General features: G+C 57.2%; 1 protein-coding gene across 1 annotated transcript in view; it reads right to left on the reverse strand.

Moving 5' to 3' along the window:
* The window catches only part of LOC136404361 (otoancorin-like), an 87,242-nt gene that overhangs the window by 43,993 nt on the left and 25,099 nt on the right, over nt 1–18,150 (reverse strand). Inside the window, exons 11-17 of the mRNA XM_066383678.1 lie at nt 14,550–14,673; nt 11,923–12,138; nt 7,446–7,613; nt 6,152–6,292; nt 4,414–4,472; nt 4,102–4,219; nt 1,444–1,517 (exon numbers count right to left, since the gene is read on the reverse strand). Of these exons, the coding sequence (XP_066239775.1) occupies nt 1,444–1,517; nt 4,102–4,219; nt 4,414–4,472; nt 6,152–6,292; nt 7,446–7,613; nt 11,923–12,138; nt 14,550–14,673 (900 nt within the window). The remainder of the gene's footprint in view (nt 1–1,443; nt 1,518–4,101; nt 4,220–4,413; nt 4,473–6,151; nt 6,293–7,445; nt 7,614–11,922; nt 12,139–14,549; nt 14,674–18,150) is intronic.

Genomic DNA, 18,150 nt, shown 5'->3' on the forward strand with positions numbered 1-18,150 from the left:
GTGGCTGAACCCCCCCCCCGGGGGGGAGGATCCCTGTGGCTGGGGCGAGTCCTCTCCATTGTATTGTATTGTAGGAGTGAACCAGAAGGGAGGGGGGAGAATCCCTGTGGCTGGGGCGAGTCCTCCCCATTGTATTGTATTGTATTGTAGGAGTGAACCAGAAGGGAGGGGGGAGAATCCCTGTGGCTGGGGCGAGTCCTCTCCATTGTATTGTATTGTAGGAGTGAACCAGAAGGGAGGGGGGAGAATCCCTGTGGCTGGGGCGAGTCCTCCCCATTGTATTGTATTGTATTGTAGGAGTGAACCAGAAGGGAGGGGGGAGGATCCCTGTGGCTGGGGCGAGTCCTCCCCATTGTATTGTATTGTATTGTAGGAGTGAACCAGAAGGGAGGGGGGAGAATCCCTGTGGCTGGGGCGAGTCCTCTCCATTGTATTGTATTGTAGGAGTGAACCAGAAGGGAGGGGGGAGAATCCCTGTGGCTGGGGCGAGTCCTCTCTATTGTATTGTATTGTAGGAGTGAACCAGGAGGGAGGGGGGAGAATCCCTGTGGCTGGGGCGAGTCCTCTCCATTGTATTGTATTGTATTGTAGGAGTGAACCAGAAGGGAGGGGGGAGAATCCCTGTGGCTGGGGCGAGTCCTCCCCATTGTATTGTATTGTATTGTAGGAGTGAACCAGAAGGGAGGGGGGAGAATCCCTGTGGCTGGGGCGAGTCCTCTCCATTGTACTGTATTGTATTGTAGGAGTGAACCAGAAGGGAGGGGGGAGAATCCCTGTGGCTGAAACCTCCGGGGGGGGGGGGGGGAGAATCCCTGTGGCTGAAACCCCCGGGGGGGGGGGAGAATCCCTGTGGCTGGGGCGAGTCCTCTCTATCGTATTGTATTGTATTGTAGGAGTGAACCAGGAGGGAGGGGGGAGAATCCCTGTGGCTGGGGCAAGTCCTCTCCATTGTATTGTATTGTATTGTATTGTAGGAGTGAACCAGAAGGGAGGGGGGAGGATCCCTGTGGCTGGGGCGTGTCCTCTTCATTGTATTGTATTGTATTGTAGGAGTGAACCAGGAGAGGGGAGAATCCCTGTGGCTGGGGCGAGTCCTCTCCATTGTATTGTATTGTATTGTAGGAGTGAACCAGAAGGGAGGGGGGAGAATCCCTGTGGCTGGGGCGTGTCCTCTCTATTGTATTGTATTGTAGGAGTGAACCAGAAGGGAGGGGGGAGAATCCCTGTGGCTGGGGCGAGTCCTCTCTATTGTATTGTATTGTAGGAGTGAACCAGAAGGGAGGGGAGAGAATCCCTGTGGCTGGGGCGAGTCCTCTCCATTGTATTGTATTGTATTGTAGGAGTGAACCAGAAGGGAGGGGGGAGGATCCCTGTGGCTGGGGCGAGTCCTCTCCATTGTATTGTATTGTAGGAGTGAACCAGGAGGGAGGGGAGCACACTTACGGGAGCGCCGTCAGGAGGAAGGGCTGCATGCGAGACCTGGACACCTCCCAGTACTTCCAAGCCAAACAATTCATCTGAAGAAGGATTAAAAGAGCGCCAGGCATTTCGTCAGATGATGATAAGGGCGAACCAGAGGGTGCTTTCTGGGGGCCGGGCCCTGTTCCCAAGCCCTTTGCGAATGCTTCCTTACTGGACAGAACACCCCGTGTAGGAGCGGGTGCCACGATTCTGCCCACCGTGCAGAGGAGCAGCCGAGGCAACAGCAGGAGGAGCACAAGGAACCCAGGTCCGAGAATGCTCACCAGAGCTGGTTTATCACTGCGGCCGAGTGAGCGGTCACTGTAATGTCCCTCCGTAGGGACCGGTGGGGTCAGTGACGGTGTCTCCGTACAACGGAATACTACACAGCTACAGTTTCCGAATGGAAGATCTTTATATAAATATAGACCTGGCACGGTGGCCATGTTCTACTTTAATCTATGTGTATGTACTGACGGGTCGTCTATAAACTTAACCGTGTATGCCGTAGGTCAGGGGTCCCCAAACTTTTTACACAGGGGGCCAGTTCACTGTCCCTCAGACCGTTGGAGGGCCGGACTATAAAAAAAACTATGAACAAATCCCTATGCACCCTGCACATATCTTATTTTAAAGTAAAAAAAAAAACAAACAAAAAAAAACAGAACGGGAACAAATACAATATTTTAAATAAAGAATAAGTAAATTTAAATCAACAAACTGACCAGTATTTCAATGGGAACTATGCTCCTCTCACTGACCACCAATGAAAGAGGTGCCCCTTCTGGAAGTGCGGCGGGGGCTGGATAAATGGCCTCAGGGGGTCGCATGCGGCCCACGGGGCCGTAGTTTGGGGACCCCTGCTGTAGGTGCTCATTCCGCTTTCTAAGGTTCATGTCACTATGTTTTATATACTATACCAAAAACCTCTCAAGTCAAGAGCCAGCTTTTCTCTGAGTGACCCCTGGAGCGAGTACTCTCAGCCTCGGCACTGGGGACACGTGGGGTGGGACCACCCTTCGCTGTGGGGCTGCCACCTGCACCCTGGCCTGCTAAGTGGCAACCCTGGCTTCCAGCATCCCCTGCCCCACGTGTAGCGACCACCGGTGTCTCCAGCTATGGCCCAAGGGTCCCCCTGTTGAAAACCACTGTCCTAGAGGAAATGTGCCTTTCTTTCTATTATATCTATAATAATTACGTGTTTTCAGCAAAAAGATAAAGAAGAAAGCGCAATTTTTCTAATGAACTGGTCTTTGACGGTTCTCTCAGGACTGGGGAGAGCCCAGGGTAAGGGGCTTTCTTGGGGACAACTATTCCTGTTTGAACGTGGAGGTCTTCCCACAGCCATTGGGGCAGTTCCTGGCCTTCCTCCCCACCTGGGTGAGGTGTTTCATAGCCTAGCTCAACGGGTCCTCACCGGGAAGGCGGTCAGCGATGTCCATCACGGGGCCTCAGCCCAGACCCTCTAAGGGAAAGTCTGCAAGGGGGACTCCGCGGTCCGTATCTTTTTTAACCCTTTTATTGAGCTATCACTGATCTGCGAAGAACTACAGCGTATTTGACCTGCACGACTTGATGAGCCTGCAAACACCCAGGATACACGACCTCATCCAGGTCACAGACAGGTCCAACACCTCCGACAGTTTCCCAGTGTCCTTTCCTTTCTGTCTTTCCGGGAAGAGCACGTGACGTGAGATCCGTGCTCCTGAATTCTGACGCGCGCACCCTCTCACTGACTGCGGGCACGGGGTTGCCCAGCGGGGTGCTGGCACCTAAGTCACCCGGCAAAACCCAAGCCCTTGAGCCGAGGAACGACTCAAGCCTTCCTGCCCTCTGGTCTCCCCGAAGCGTTCAGGAGTGTCCGCAACCATTTGGAAAAGAAGTTTTATGTGAGAAAAAAAAAAAACACTGAGAGCCGAGTTCCGCTCCCGGCGAGCCTCTCGAAAGGATGAGGGGAGTGCAGTAGAGCGTCGGCCTAGCGTGCGGAGGACCCGGGTTCGATTCCCGGCCAGGGCACACAGGAGAAGTGTCCATTTGCTTCTCCACCCCTCCGCCACGCCTTCCTCTCTGTCTCTCTCTTCCCCTCCCGCAGCCGAGGCTCCATTGGAGCAAAGATGGCCCGGGCGCTGGGGATGGCTCCTTGGCCTCTGCCCCAGGCGCTAGAGTGGCTCTGGTCGCGGCAGAGCGACGCCCCGGAGGGGCAGAGCATCGCCCCCTGGTGGGCAGAGCGTCGCCCCTGGTGGGCGTGCCGGGTGGATCCCGGTCGGGCGCATGCGGGAGTCTGTCTGACTGTCTCTCCCTGTTTCCAGCTTCAGAAAAATGCAAAAAAAAAAAAAAAGGATGAGGGGAGGGAGGATGAAGAAAGGCGTGACCTTCAGTCTCAGGGGAACGTCACGATGGACACGCAACACTGTGTCCCTCCCAACGGTGTTCAAAGGTTCCAATCAGAGCATGGACTGAGCACTGTGTGGAGGCGCTGGCTGTGAGGACAGGGGCCTTTGGAGCCTTGGGCGGGGCAGGGGGGTGGGAGGGGACCAGAGAAGCCCGGCTAGGTCTCTGGCCCACGTCACCGCTTCACCAGAATCACCCCGGGGTAACGCCAGGTCAGCAGCATGGGCGGAAGGCGGGAAGCCGGAATACCTGATGCAGCGAGAGCAGAGAGAGGTTGTTCTCAAAGTACCGGACGTGGGCGAGGAAGGACTCGGGGCTCAGAGCCTCAATGTGGGAGCATGTCACCCCTTGGATCAGCTGCCCAGCACTGAGGAAGGAGACGAGGGGCCAGGAGAAGAAGGGGGGGGAGGTAAGACAGGAAAGACGGAGAGAGAGAAGGTGGGTGAGAGCTGGTCTGACCCAGGCCACAGCCAGGGCCGGTCCCACGCTCCCAGCTGGGAAACTGGGCTCCACAGAGCCCGCCAGCCCCCCACCCCGGGGTCTGCAGTGGGGATCCGCTACCTCAGGAGCTCCTCGGGCCTTCTGGTGGTCTTCGACAGAAGATCGTACAGGAACAAGGCCTGAGGGGAGAGAGGGGTGGTCAGTGTGGACGGGGCCCTCGCTCACCGTGAGACGCACCTGCCGTGCCCAGCACTGGGAAGCCCCGTTTTACAGACAGGGAGACAGAGGCCTGCCAGGCTCGGTAACGAGCCCGGGACCGCACGTCTGCTAAGTGACGAAGCTGGGATTTGAACCGGTGGCAGAGAGCCTGTGGGGCCAGGCGCCTGCTCACACCCAGGCTGTTCCCGGTGCTCCAGGAGGTGGGGGACGGAGGAGATGGCCCCCCTGCAGGGCAGCGGACTGGAGGTTTGTGTCCTCTGCTTCATGAAGCCACTGCCCAGCTGAGAACCCTCTGTCTCCCCTGTTTCCAGGCCCAACCATGGACTGCCAGGGAGGGGAGGGAGGGGAGAGGGAAGAGAGGGAGGGGAAGAAAGAGGGAAGAGAGGGGAGGAGAGGGGAAAGGAGGGGAAGGGAGGGGAGGGGAGGGGAGGGGAAGGAGGAAAGGGAGGGAGGGGAAGGGAGGGGAGAGGGAAGAGAGGGGAGGGGAGGGGAGGGGGAGGGAGGGGAGGGAGGGGAGAGGGGAGAGGGGAGGGGAGAAGGAAGAGAGGGGAGGGGAGGGGAGAGGGGAAGGAGGAGAGGGAGAGAGGGGAGGGGAGGGGAAGGGAGGGGAGGGAGGGGAGGGAGGGGAGGGAGGGGAGGGAGGGGAGAGGGAGGGGAGGGAGGGGAGGGGAGGGGAGAGGGAAGAGAGGGAGGGGAGGGGAGGGGAAGGGAGGGGAGGGAGGGGAGAGGGAAGAGAGGGGAGGGGAGGGGAGAGGGGAAGGAGGAAAGGGAGAGAGGGGAGGGGAGGGGAAGGGAGGGGAGGGAGGGGAGGGAGGGGAGAGGGAAGAGGGGAGGGGAGAAAAGGGGAAGAAGGAAAGGGAGGGAGGGGATAGAGGGGAGGGGAGGGGAGGGAGGGGAGAGGGAAGAGAGGGAAGAGGGAGGGGAGGGGGAGAGAAAAGACGGTGGAGAGGGGACAGGGAGGGGAGGGGAAGGGAGGGAGCGAAGGGGAGGGGAGAGGAAAGGGAGGGGTAGGGAAGGGAGGGGAGGGGAGGGGTGGGGAGGGGAGACTGGAAGTTCCACCCATCGCCCATGGCCAGTGAGTTCATCAAGCATGCCTATGTAATAAAGCTTCCCTAAAAACCCAAAGGGCAGGGTTCCGACAGCTTCCGCTGGTGACCACAGGTGATGTGGGGGACGGTGGCACTTGGGGGGATGTGGGAGCCCTGAGCCCTCTCCCCAGGCCTCGTCTGTGCGTCTCTTCCACCCGGATGCTCCCGAGTTACGTCCTTTCACAACAAACCCAGGATCTGGTGAGCCAAGCGCTGCTCTGAGTTGCCGTGAGCCACTCCAGGAAAACCCACCAAACCCAGGGAGGGGGGTCGCCAGACCCTCCCCCCGATCTATAACCTGACAGTCAGGAGCCCAGGCGACACCCTGGACTCACCAGTAGCATTGGTCGTGGGGACAGTCCGGTAGGACGGAGCCTGTACTTAACCTGTGGGGTCTGACGCTCTGTCCGGGTAGATGGTGTCCCCCGGAGTGGCCCTGTGGGGCCTCCCCCAGCCCAGTGGCGAGGGAGTTCCTGCCCCTGTGGGGGCTCCCCTCTGACACACCTTGGCTCCAGCGCCAGGTCCGAGCCATCAGGGATCAGGGATCGTACCTGAGCCCTACGCAGCTCCTTCTCCTTCAGGACGGTGGAGTTGAACCTGGCTTCCCGCCGTAAATCGAAGAGAGACACTTCCTTAAACAGAGCCCCTTGTACGTCCACGACACCTGCAGCGGCTTCTCCCGCTTCCTTCACCTGCCAAGCAAGACGGAACATACTGGCCGCCGTGGTCGAGGGGGCACCCAGCCTTGGGGGAGGGCCAGGCGCTGGGGTCAAGGGCTTCCCGGACCAGCAAAACCTGTCCAATCGGGTCAGCAAACCAGTGAGGTGGGGACTGCCGTCAGCCCCATTTCACAGCAGAGAAGACTGAGGCTGAGGGAGTAACTGGGTGGAAAGAGAGGTCCAAGTCCAAGTCCGTCTTGTTTCAAAATCCACGCTCTCTCTTTTCACCATCTGGGTTTCTGTGGTCTGCAGGTGTCGACGTTTGGGGCCAAACCCCCTTTTCTTTCCTTGGTTTTTTTAACTGATTTTTCAGGTGGAAAAGGCAAGACTGAGAGACTAGGGCCCACTGTTCCAGAGACCCACTGCCACGTGAGAAAGAGGCATGGCCTGACTTAGAACCATTGAAGGAGCTTTCAGAAGCATTCCAGGAACTTTAGAGTTTTCGACTGGAGAAATAAACTTTAAAAATATTATTATATTGACCCTGGCCAGTGGGCTCAGTGGTAGAGCATTGGCCCAGTGTGTGGAGGTCCCAGGTTCGATTCCCGGCCAGGGCACACAGGAGAGGCGCCCATCTGCTCCTCCACCCCTCCCTCTCCCCTTCCTCTCTGTCTCTCTCTTCCCCTCCCGCAGCGAGGCTCCATTGGAGCAAAGTTGGCCCGGGCGCTGAGGATGGCTCCATGGCCTCTGCCTCAGGCACTAGAATGGCTCTGGTTGCAGCGGAGCAACACCCCAGATGGGCAGAGCATCACCCCCTGGTGGGCGTGCTGGGTGGATCCTGGTCGGGCGCATGTGGGAGTCTGTCTGCCTCCCCGTTTCCAACTTCAGAAAAATACAAAAATAAATAAATAAATATTAGTATATCAAGAAACCTGATTTGTGAAAAGTCTTCCAGATTGGACTCTGGGGAGAGCCCTGGGGTCTGGAAGAAATAAATGTAAGGTCACCTGAGGGGCTCTTTCGGGAAAGAAGGGGTGGCAGGCATCTGCAGGCTCAGAACAGGTCTTTGCCAGAGGCGGAGCCAACCCCAGCCCAAGGTGACACCCCGAAGTCCCCGCCCACTCACAAGACGCCCCAACCACAGGCTCCGCGAGCCCCAGGGCAGAGAGCCGGCCACGCCCCTCACCTTGCTGAGGACACCGTGCTGCTGGGCGGGCGACAGGTGGGACACGTGTGAGGAGACGGGGCTTCGCAGCAGCTGCGCCAGGTCCCTGGGGTCCATGCTGTAGAAGGCCTGGGTGCCGACCCCGGCCAGCAGCACGCCCATCTGGCTGACGTTGTGAAAGGACAGCACCTGAGCGGGGACCAGCCACACGGGGTGGGTGAGGCTCTGCTGTGGCCCCTTCCTCCTCGCAGGCCTTGACCAGACCCCACAGCATGCTGGGGAGCAGGGTGGGCACTGGGGCACCACCACGAGCCAGACGCGTGCCGCCCTCCCAGACCTCCCTTCTTTCCTTCTTCCCTTCTAGCAGGAAAGCGGGTTAAATATCACAACACGACACCAGCGGTGACGGCTTCCCTGGGGGTGAGCTTTGCCGTCTGAGGCCACAGTTCAAATACCCAGAGCAGCGGTCTGTGCACCCCAGCTGACGTGTGTGTGTGTGTGTGTGTGTGTGTGTGTGTGTGTGTGATTCCTATAAAAAGTCCAGATTTGGCCCTGGCTGGTTGGTTCAGGGGCCAGGCCAGTTGGCTCAGTGGTAGAGCATCGGCCCTATGTGTGGAAGTCCCAGGTTCGATTCCCGGCCAGGGCACACAGGAGAAGCGCCCATCTGCTTCTCCACCCCTCCCCCTCTTTCCTCTCTATCTCTCTCTTCTCCTCCCGCAGCCAAGGCTCCATTGGAGCAAAGTTGGCCCGGGCACTGAGGATGGCTCCATGGCCTCCACCTCAGGCACTAGAATGGCTCTGGTCGCAACAGAGCGACGCCCCAGATGGGCAGAGCATTGCCCCCTGGTGGGCGTGCCAGGTGGATCCCAGTCGGGTGCATGCGGGAGTCTGTCTCTCTGCCTCCCTGCTTCTCACTTCAGAAAAATACAAAAAATAAAAATAAAAAAGAGGTCCAGATTTGAGTCTTTGCTTTTTGGATGTTTGTTTTTAATCTGATCGTCAGGCGATACAAACCCACAACAAGGGGCAAGAACTGACCAGCAGCTCCCTCTGAGGTAGGTCCTGGGGCTCTCCGTTCACCCCGTCCTGACACCTCTTACAATCCCCGAGGTCACCCTCAGGTCTCACCAGGTCCCCTGACAGGCATCTGACAGGGCAGAGCCCTAGCTCACTGACCTCCATGTAGGAATTCTGAGCTGAAATGAAGAGATGTTTCGGGATACGAGTCTGAGGCTTTATGACAAGTGGGACTGCAGCGGGCCACCCTACCGGAAGTCATGCACGTCCCCCCTCCCCCTTGGGAGTGACGGTGCTAGGTGGTTTTCCAGGGGACAAGGACACGCCTCGGTTCCACAGAAAGAACAGCTGAGTGGTTTCCTCTCGTTCTGCTCGAGAGAATGGATGGTCTCTTCCTGCGCCCCCAACGAAGACCTTTAACGCTCTTGGCTTCTTAGTGAAAGTCACCTTGTAAGAAGAGACAAGCCACTTCGTTCAAGGTTGGGAGGGAGCAAGACAGTCTCCAGGATATCAGATCCACAGACAAGGCTGGGAGGGAGCAAGACAGTCTCCAGGATATCAGATCCACAGACAAGGCTGGGAGGGAGCAAGACAGTCTCCAGGATATCAGATCCACAGACAAGGCTGGGAGGGAGCAAGACAGTCTCCAGGATATCAGATCCACAGACACGGCTGGGAGGGAGCAAGACAGTCTCCAGGATATCAGATCCACAGACAAGGCTGGGAGGGAGCAAGACAGTCTCCAGGATATCAGATCCACAGACAAGGCTGGGAGGGAGCAAGACAGTCTCCAGGGTATCAGATCCACAGACAAGGCTGGGAGGGAGCAAGACAGTCTCCAGGATATCAGATCCACAGACAAGGCTGGGAGGGAGCAAGACAGTCTCCAGGATATCAGATCCACAGACAAGGCTGGGAGGGAGCAAGACAGTCTCCAGGATATCAGATCCACAGACAAGGCTGGGAGGGAGCAAGACAGTCTCCAGGGTATCAGATCCACAGACAAGGCTGGGAGGGAGCAAGACAGTCTCCAGGATATCAGATCCACAGACAAGGCTGGGAGGGAGCAAGACAGTCTCCAGGATATCAGATCCACAGACAAGGCTGGGAGGGAGCAAGACAGTCTCCAGGGTATCAGATCCACAGACAAGGCTGGGAGGGAGCAAGACAGTCTCCAGGATATCAAATCCACAGACAAGGCTGGGAGGGAGCAAGACAGTCTCCAGGATATCAGATCCACAGACAAGGCTGGGAGGGAGCATGACAGTCTCCAGGGTATCAGATCCACAGACAAGGCTGGGAGGGAGCAAGACAGTCTCCAGGGTATCAGATCCACCGAGACACGGCTGGGAGGGAGCAAGACAGTCTCCAGGGTATCAGATCCACAGACAAGGCTGGGAGGGAGCAAGACAGTCTCCAGGATATCAGATCCACAGACAAGGCTGGGAGGGAGCAAGACAGTCTCCAGGATATCAGATCCACAGACAAGGCTGGGAGGGAGCAAGACAGTCTCCAGGGTATCAGATCCACAGACAAGGCTGGGAGGGAGCAAGACAGTCTCCAGGGTATCAGATCCACAGACAAGGCTGGGAGGGAGCAAGACAGTCTCCAGGATATCAGATCCACAGACAAGGCTGGGAGGGAGCAAGACAGTCTCCAGGGTATCAAATCCACAGACAAGGCTGGGAGGGAGCAAGACAGTCTCCAGGGTATCAGATCCACAGACAAGGCTGGGAGGGAGCAAGACAGTCTCCAGGATATCAGATCCACAGACAAGGCTGGGAGGGAGCAAGACAGTCTCCAGGATATCAGATCCACAGACAAGGCTGGGAGGGAGCAAGACAGTCTCCAGGGTATCAGATCCACCGAGACACGGCTGGGAGGGAGCAAGACAGTCTCCAGGATATCAGATCCACAGAGACCCGGCCAGGTCCCAACCAGAACAGGGAAGGGCTGCCCAGCCTTCAAACTAGTATCACCACAAAGCTCGAAGGGACAGGGTGACGGGCTAGCCTTGGCCTCGAGTCAGAAAGTGAGAATGGGCTGGGCGATGGTCATGGCGTCATGATGCAAGTAGCTAGCATGGGAGGTAAGCAAGCACGCTCTGAAGCCGGGTGTCCTGGGTTCAGTCCCAACTGTGTCCCTTGTAGGTGGCCTTGGCAATGCCCTGATATGCTCTGTGCCTCACACGAATGCTCTGGAAAGTCAAAGTCATAACACTACTGATTGACCTCACAGTGTTGTTGGAAAGTACTAGTAAATGATTGACTCACTTAGACCAGAACCTGGTACCCAGTAAGCATTTAATAAATGTTTGTTGTAGTCTGACCAGGTGGTGGCACAGTGGACAGAGACATTGGACTGGGACGTGGAGGACCCAGGTTCGAAACCCTGAGGTCACCGGCTTGAGTACGGGCTCACCAACTTGAGCATGGGGTTCACTGGCTTGAGCGTGGGATCATAGAAGTGACCCCATAGTCGCTGGCTTAAGCCCAAAGGTCGCTTGTGGGCTTGAAGCCCAAAGTCGCTGGCTTGAGCAAGGGGTCACTCGCTCTGCTGTAGCTCCCCAGTCAAGGCACATATGAGAAAGCAATCACTGAACAACTAAGGAGACGCAACGAAGAATTGACGCTTCTCATCTCTCTCCCTTCCTGTCTGTCCCTATCTGTCCCTTTCCCTGACTCTCTCTCTCTGTCTCTGTCAAAAATAAAATAAAATAAAAGTTTGTTGTTGTCCTATTGGAACTGGTCCCAATGCAGTCCTCATGAGCCAGCTTGCTTCTGGGGAAGTGGCGTGAGTGTGAACCAGGAGGAGCAGGGCCCAAATGTTTAGGGTTCAGATCTCTGGAGCCCCCGCCCAAGAAAAAGGCCCATTTCCTACCCCAGAAGCGGCAGGCGCATCAACTAGACATGCGCTGCCTTATGTTGCCAAGGTCACAGACAGGAGACCGGGCTAGGACTGAACCGAGGGCACCCGGCTTCAGGGTCTGTGTGCTTAACTCCCTCCAAACAGGGCCTTCTGCAGGGACAGCCCGCTCTGGGCAGCCCGAGACTGGGATAAAACTGCATTATCTCTGACCCCAGGAGGAGGGACGTGTCGGCGTTAGCGGCCCCCACAACTAGCGAGAAAGCCCTGGGATGAGTCCCACCCTTTGCCCAGCCGCTCAACACGAGCTCCTACTCGTTGGGTTTATGCTCCTGGTCCCATGGTGCTCTCTGGCCTCTTCCTGTGTGCCGCCTGCTGAATCCAGATGCCACTGTTACCCACCTTACCTTACAACTAGAGAAACCGAGGCAAAGAGAAGTCATGCCAAGTGCCCAAGGTAGCGCACGGACCAGCGGTCAATGCAGAACAAGCCTTTGAACCCAGCGGCCCTCTGTCTTGGCCCTACCTTCTTACTGATTGGATGCCCACTGCTGGGTGCCCATACCTGGCCCCTGGGTGTCGGGGGGTTCAAGAAGAGCTCGGAGCTCCCACTGACCTTCTCATGGGCCAAGTATTTGGCAGACAAGATGATGACCTGGCTCTTGGCCCAGCCTGACACCTGGTTGAGGGTGGAGATGGCGCCGTGCACAGCCTCCGGGGAGAGAGACTCCAGCTGACCGTGCGTCAAGCCCACAACCGCGTCCGACAAAGAGCCCAGGGTCTCGTTGAGGGTCTGGTTCTCCGTGGCAATGTCCAGGAGGTCGGCTTTCAGCTGGCAGGGGGACAGGCCAGAGTGAGGGCCGACCGTGGGTAGGACAGTGGTTCCCTCTGACCATGCCCTGGGGCGGATAGCTCCACAGCACCCCGCCCCCCCACCCAGCCTCACCAAAGGACCAGGGGACTCCTGCCCTGCGCCCAGAGAACGCTGCCTTCGCCGGCCCCAACCTGCATGTGCCGCAGCTGGACGGGGTGCCTTATGTAAATATTCATTCGTTACCAAGTTAACCTCAAAGGAACGGCAGGAGGAAATGTTGTCCGCCTCACCCATGACTCCTCCACCATCTCCTAATACGTTTTTCCTTTTTGTGACCTTGAACTCTACTATTGTATTTATATATATGGCTGTTTCCTTTCGTGAACTAGCCAGGGGTTTTCTGATGATAATATATCATCTATATACACCGCTCACAAAGATGAGGGGATCAGGGAACAGGCGGACGCTCTAGTCCGTTCAGCCTTGTGTAGAGTACATTGTCACCAACCAGATCAACGTGGGTTTTGCTTCTCATTTGCATAATCCAATCACATTCTTTCACTTGTCGTTTGCTTTTCTGACGTTCTTGTTTCATAAAAAAAAATTAAAAAAAAAAATCGGCCCTGGCCGGTTGGCTCAGCGGTAGAGCATCGGCCTGGCGTGAGGGGGACCCAGGTTCGATTCCCGGCCAGGGCACATAGGAGAAGCGCCCATCTGCTTCTCCACCCCTCCCTCCTTCCTCTCTGTCTCTCTTCCCCTCCCGCAGCCAAGGCTCCATTGGAGCAAAGATGGCCCAGGCGCTGGGGATGGCTCCTTGGCCTCTGCCCCAGGCGCTAGAGTGGCTCTGGTCCCGGCAGAGCGACGCCCCAGAGGGGCAGAGCATCACCCCCTGGTGGGCAGAGCATCGCCCCTGGTGGGCATGCCAGGTGGATCCCGGAAGGGCGCATGCGGGAGTCTGTCTGTCTCTCCCCGTTTCCAGCTTCAGAAAAATACAAAAAAAAAAAAATCAAATGCTGCTTTTTTTTTTTATTGCTTCATCTTCATTTTGAAATATCCCCTCATTTTTGTGAGCGGTGTAAAAGTAATTCCCAGTGGTAACAAACAAAAAAAATAAATAAAAGTCTCCAGAAAATCCTACCTCACACAAAGAAATATGATTCATAATTGGGTGGCTAGGCTTCTGAGACCTGTTATGCCTGTATAAATATTTATTTTGTAAATAAGCTATAGTACATAGTTTTTACATAATTGTAAGATGAACAGAAGTGCCCTTTTCTGTCTTTTTCACTGAAAACCATGTCTTACGAGTTCTCACGCTTCGGTGAGCACCTTCACAGTTACTTTATTACACTACTCCTGCCTAGCGACAGCCAAGGGTGTCTGCCGATTGGTTCCGCGTTACCTCTTGCACAAAAGGGCGGTTCGTGCTTTAATGACACCTGCATTTGCATGAACACTAAATTCATTTGAATATTCATTTTATTCATTTTAAAGGTGGGTGCCCGGTGTTCCGGGCAGCATGGAAGTGGCCACTGGGGGGCAGCAGAGTCAAGTGAAAGAAAGCGCCGTCCAGCGCCTGGTTCTCCCGCGGTAGGGGGTCCCCCTCCCTGGAGCCCAGCTCCACCTCCCTACAACAGAGGGGTGGACCGTGGACGAGAACAGAGCTTCTCAGTGCCCTCTTAGACCAGCAGCATCAGCGCCACTGGAAGCTTCTCAGAAATGGTCTCGGGCCCGGCCCAGACCTACCTATGGACTCGGACTGCATTTAAGATCCTGGGCAGGCCCTGGCCGGTTGGCTCAGTAGGTGGAGCGTTGGCCCAGCATGAGGATGTCCCGGGTTCGATTCCCGGTCAGAGCACACAGGAGAAGCACCCATCTGCTTCTCCACCCCTTCCCCTTCCCTCTCTCTCTCTCTCTCTCTTTCCCTGCCACAGCCATGGCTCTCAGTTGGAGCAAGTTGGCCCCAGGCGCTGAGGATGGCTCCATGGCCTCTGCCTCAGGTGCTAAAATAGCTTGGTTGCTGAGCAACAGAGCAAGGGCCCCAGATGGGCAGAGCATTGCCCCCTAGTGGGCTTGCTGGGTGGATCCCGATCGGGGTGCATGCAGGAGTCTCTTTACCTTCTGGCTTCTCGCTTCAGAAAAATAAAAAGAAGACCCCAGGCCGCCTGCCGCACCTGTAGTTTGAGGTGGACGCTCTGACGGAGTCCTGACCCGCTCAGACTTCTCCCACGCTGCCCTGTGTTGCTCCTTCCCGTTTTCAGTTCACGCGTCTCAGAGACCACCTGCTCTGGCTGGACCTCGATCCCGATTAACCTTACGAGTTCCTCTCAAAGGCTGCACAAGACCGCTCTCCCCCATTTCTCCGGCTAGTCAAGCTGAGTCCAAGCCCACCCCACCCCCCACCCCCAGGGCGGGCGTCCCATCCGCACCTTCTGGACTCCGGCGTGGAAGCCCCGCAGGCGGCCGCACTTGATCATCTGGTGCAGGAGGACTTGTGCCAGGGCAGCGTCCAGCGACCCCAGGTCGTCGTAGAAACAGACCAGCAGCCCCAACCTGTAGGGGAAGACGGGGGTGCTGGCAGAGGGCGCCGCGGCGTGGGCGGTTGACTCGCTCAAGAGGGAAGACGGGGGTGCTGGCAGAGGCCGGGGGTGCTTGCAGAGGGCGCCATGGCGTGGGCAGCTGACTCGCTCAAGACAGGCGGTGGGGCTGGGACTTCGATCTACATCCATCCAACCACGTCATCTGTCCTCTTGAGGCGGGAAGGGGGCGGGGGAGACCAGGGTGCTGCATGAGCCCCAGCAAACCCCCATCTTCCACCTGGATATGAGGCGTTTGTCCACAGAGGGATTCCCTGGGGCACAGACTCGTGTCCAGGATGCTTTACAACCCATACCCACAGAGGATGATGACTTCAAAAGGAAAGTGAGGCCCTGGCCAGTTGGCTTCTCCACTCATCTGCTTCTCCACCGCTCCCCCTCTTGCTTCTCTCTCTCCCTTTCTCTCTCTCTCTCTCTCTCCCCCTCCCACAACCATGGTTCGGTTGGAGCAAGTTGGCCCCAGGCGCTGAGGATGGCTCCATGGCTTCATCTCAGGTGCTAGGAAGAGCTCAGTTGCTGAGTAACGGAGCAATGCCCCAGATGGGCAGAGCATTGCCCCCTAGTGGGCTTGCCAGGTGGATCCCGGTGGAGGCATATGCAGGAGTCTGTCTCTCTGCCTCCCCTCCTCTCACTGAATTAAAAAAAAAAAAAAGGAAAGCAGAAGAGGAGAGACAGAACAGTGTAGGGACAGAAGCAGGATTTGAACCCTGGCACACTGGGAACGCTATACCCAGTGTGGTGCAGAGCAGAGCATCCAGCCACCTGGAGCTTGAAACTCAGCTTCTACGAGACCTGCAGCCAGTCACTCATCTTCCCTGCAAGGCTGCCACTCACACTGGCACAGTCTGCCCAGGGTGGCCCAGCCTCCCTGAGCCTTTGATAAAGGGGGGTTTGCTCTCTCCTTCAGAGCACATCATGAACACGATGGACGTGGGGGCGAGGAGCTCCGATCGATGAGAACGAGCGTACCAGGTGACTAACGTACCTTCTGGCGGATCCTGAGGGCACGTTCACTCATGGATACTCTTAGCATTAGTGTGATGGCTACTACTAGGCTTGGCATGGCCAGACCACCGCGTGGGTCACACTCAGCCTTGGCTCCACCCTCTCAGAAACACATGGCGTGCCCAGACATGTCCGCAGGAGAGCGATCGGGTCAGGGGAAGGATCTGAAATCTAGTCTAACCAAAAAAAGCTGACGGGGGGGGGGGGGGGGGAAGCAAGGACTGAATGGGAATGACCATGTTAAGAATAACTACTATTTCTCGTGCACTGAACTATGTGTCAGGTGCGTGTGTAATCCTTGTCAGGACCTCAGGGAGGTATGGCAGATGATCACCTCCCATTTGCAGACGGGGAAAGGGAGGCACAGAGAGGAACCAAGATCATGCAACTGGCCCTGGCCGGTTGGCTCAGTGGTAGAGCGTCAGCCTGGCGTGCAGGGGACCCGGGTTCGATTCCCAGCCAGGGCACATAGGAGAAGTGCCCATTTGCTTCTCCATCCCCCCTCCTTCCTCTCTGTCTCTCTCTTCCCCTCTCGCAGCCAAGGCTCCATTGGAGCAAAGATGGCCCGGGCGCTGGGGATGGCTCCTTGGCCTCTGCCCCAGGCGCTAGAGTGGCTCTGGTCCCGGCAGAGCGACGCCCCGGAGGGGCAGAGCATCGCCCCCTGGTGGGCAGAGCGTCGCCCCTAGTGGGCGTGCCGGGTGGATCCTGGTCGGGCGCATGCAGGAGTCTGTCTGACTGTCTCTCCCCATTTCCAGCCTCAGGAAAAAAAAAAAAAAAGATCACGCAACTGGTAAGTGGCAGCCAGGATCAAACCCAGGAAGTCTGGCTGCACGTCCATTGTTTCTTATCATTTTTAAATTTATTTATTTTTTCTTAAGTGAGAAGCGGAGAAGCAGAGACAAGACTCCCACATGCGCCCGACCGGGATCCACCCGGCAAGACCACTAGGGGGCAATGTTCTGCCCCATCTGGGGCCACTGATCCATGGCTCAGCAACCAAGCTCTTCTTAGCACCTGAGACAGAGGCCATGGAGCCATCTTCAGCGCCCAGGGCCAACTTGCTCCAACCGAGCCATAGCTGCAGGAGGGGAAGAGAGAGAGAGAGAAAGAGAGAGAGAGAGAGAGAGAGAGAGAGAGAGAATGGGGAGAGGAAGGGGTAGAGAAACAGATGGGCACTTCTCCCATGTGCCCTGACCGGGAATCAAACCCGGGACTTCCACATGCTGGGCTGACGCTCTACCGCTGAGCCAACTGACCAGGGCCTCAACGTCCTGTTTTTAACCACTAAGCTATTTTTCCTGTAACCACAGAAATACCCATAGCAGGACCCATGCTAACGGGTGACAATTCACTAGGGACGGGGAGAGGAGTGGGAGTTTTATATAAGAACGTTCTCTACGGGTGCGTTTGACAGAATTTAAGGCAACAGGGCGATGTTAGAGGAAGCACTGTGACAGGAAGGCCCTAGGAGAGGAAGAGAAGGTGACTGAACAGCCCCCCCCCGCCCCGTGCCCCCAGCCCCTTGACATGTGAACCCTTTCTGGGCTCACAGCTCCTGGCCCCCGCCCGCTGGAAACGGAGGCTCACGTTACAATCACTGAATTCTGAAGCTGGTCCCACATGGGGTCTAGATGAGACCCGCCTGAGAGTGTCGGTACAGGGGTTCACAGATAGGGGGACTCACGAGCTCTTTCCAATACTCGACCCAAGCTGCTAAGAATCACACGTCTGCCTGGGAATGGACCGAGCACCGGGTGACCGCTGCACACAGTGCCCGGCCCACGGGAGATGCTCAGAACTGCCTGGGAGTGGACCGAGCACCGGGTGACCGCTGCACACAGTGCCCGGCCCACGGGAGATGCTCAGAATTGCCTGGGAGTGGACCGAGCACCGGGTGACCGCTGCACACAGTGCCCGGCCCACGGGAGATGCTCAGAACTGCCTGGGAGTGGGAATGGACCGAGCACCGGGTGACCGCTGCACACAGTGCCCGGCCCACGGGAGATGCTCAGAACTGCCTGGGAGTGGGAATGGACCGAGCACCGGGTGACCGCTGCACACAGTGCCCGGCCCACGGGAGATGCTCAGAACTGCCTGGGACTGGGAATGGACCGAGCACCGGGTGACCGCTGCACACAGTGCCCGGCCCACGGGAGATGCTCAGAACTGCCTGGGAGTGGGAATGGACCGAGCACCGGGTGACCGCTGCACACAGTGCCCGGCCCACGGGAGATGCTCAGAACTGCCTGGGACTGGACCGAGCACCGGGTGACCGCTGTACACAGTGCCCGGCCCACAGGAGATGCTCAGAACTGCCTGGGACTGGACCGAGCACCGGGTGACCGCTGCACACAGTGCCCGGCCCACGGGAGATGCTCAGAACTGCCTGGGACTGGGAATGGACCGAGCACCGGGTGACCGCTGCACA

Source organism: Saccopteryx leptura, chromosome 4 (genome assembly GCF_036850995.1).
Source record: "Saccopteryx leptura isolate mSacLep1 chromosome 4, mSacLep1_pri_phased_curated, whole genome shotgun sequence".
NCBI lineage: Eukaryota > Metazoa > Chordata > Mammalia > Chiroptera > Emballonuridae > Saccopteryx > Saccopteryx leptura.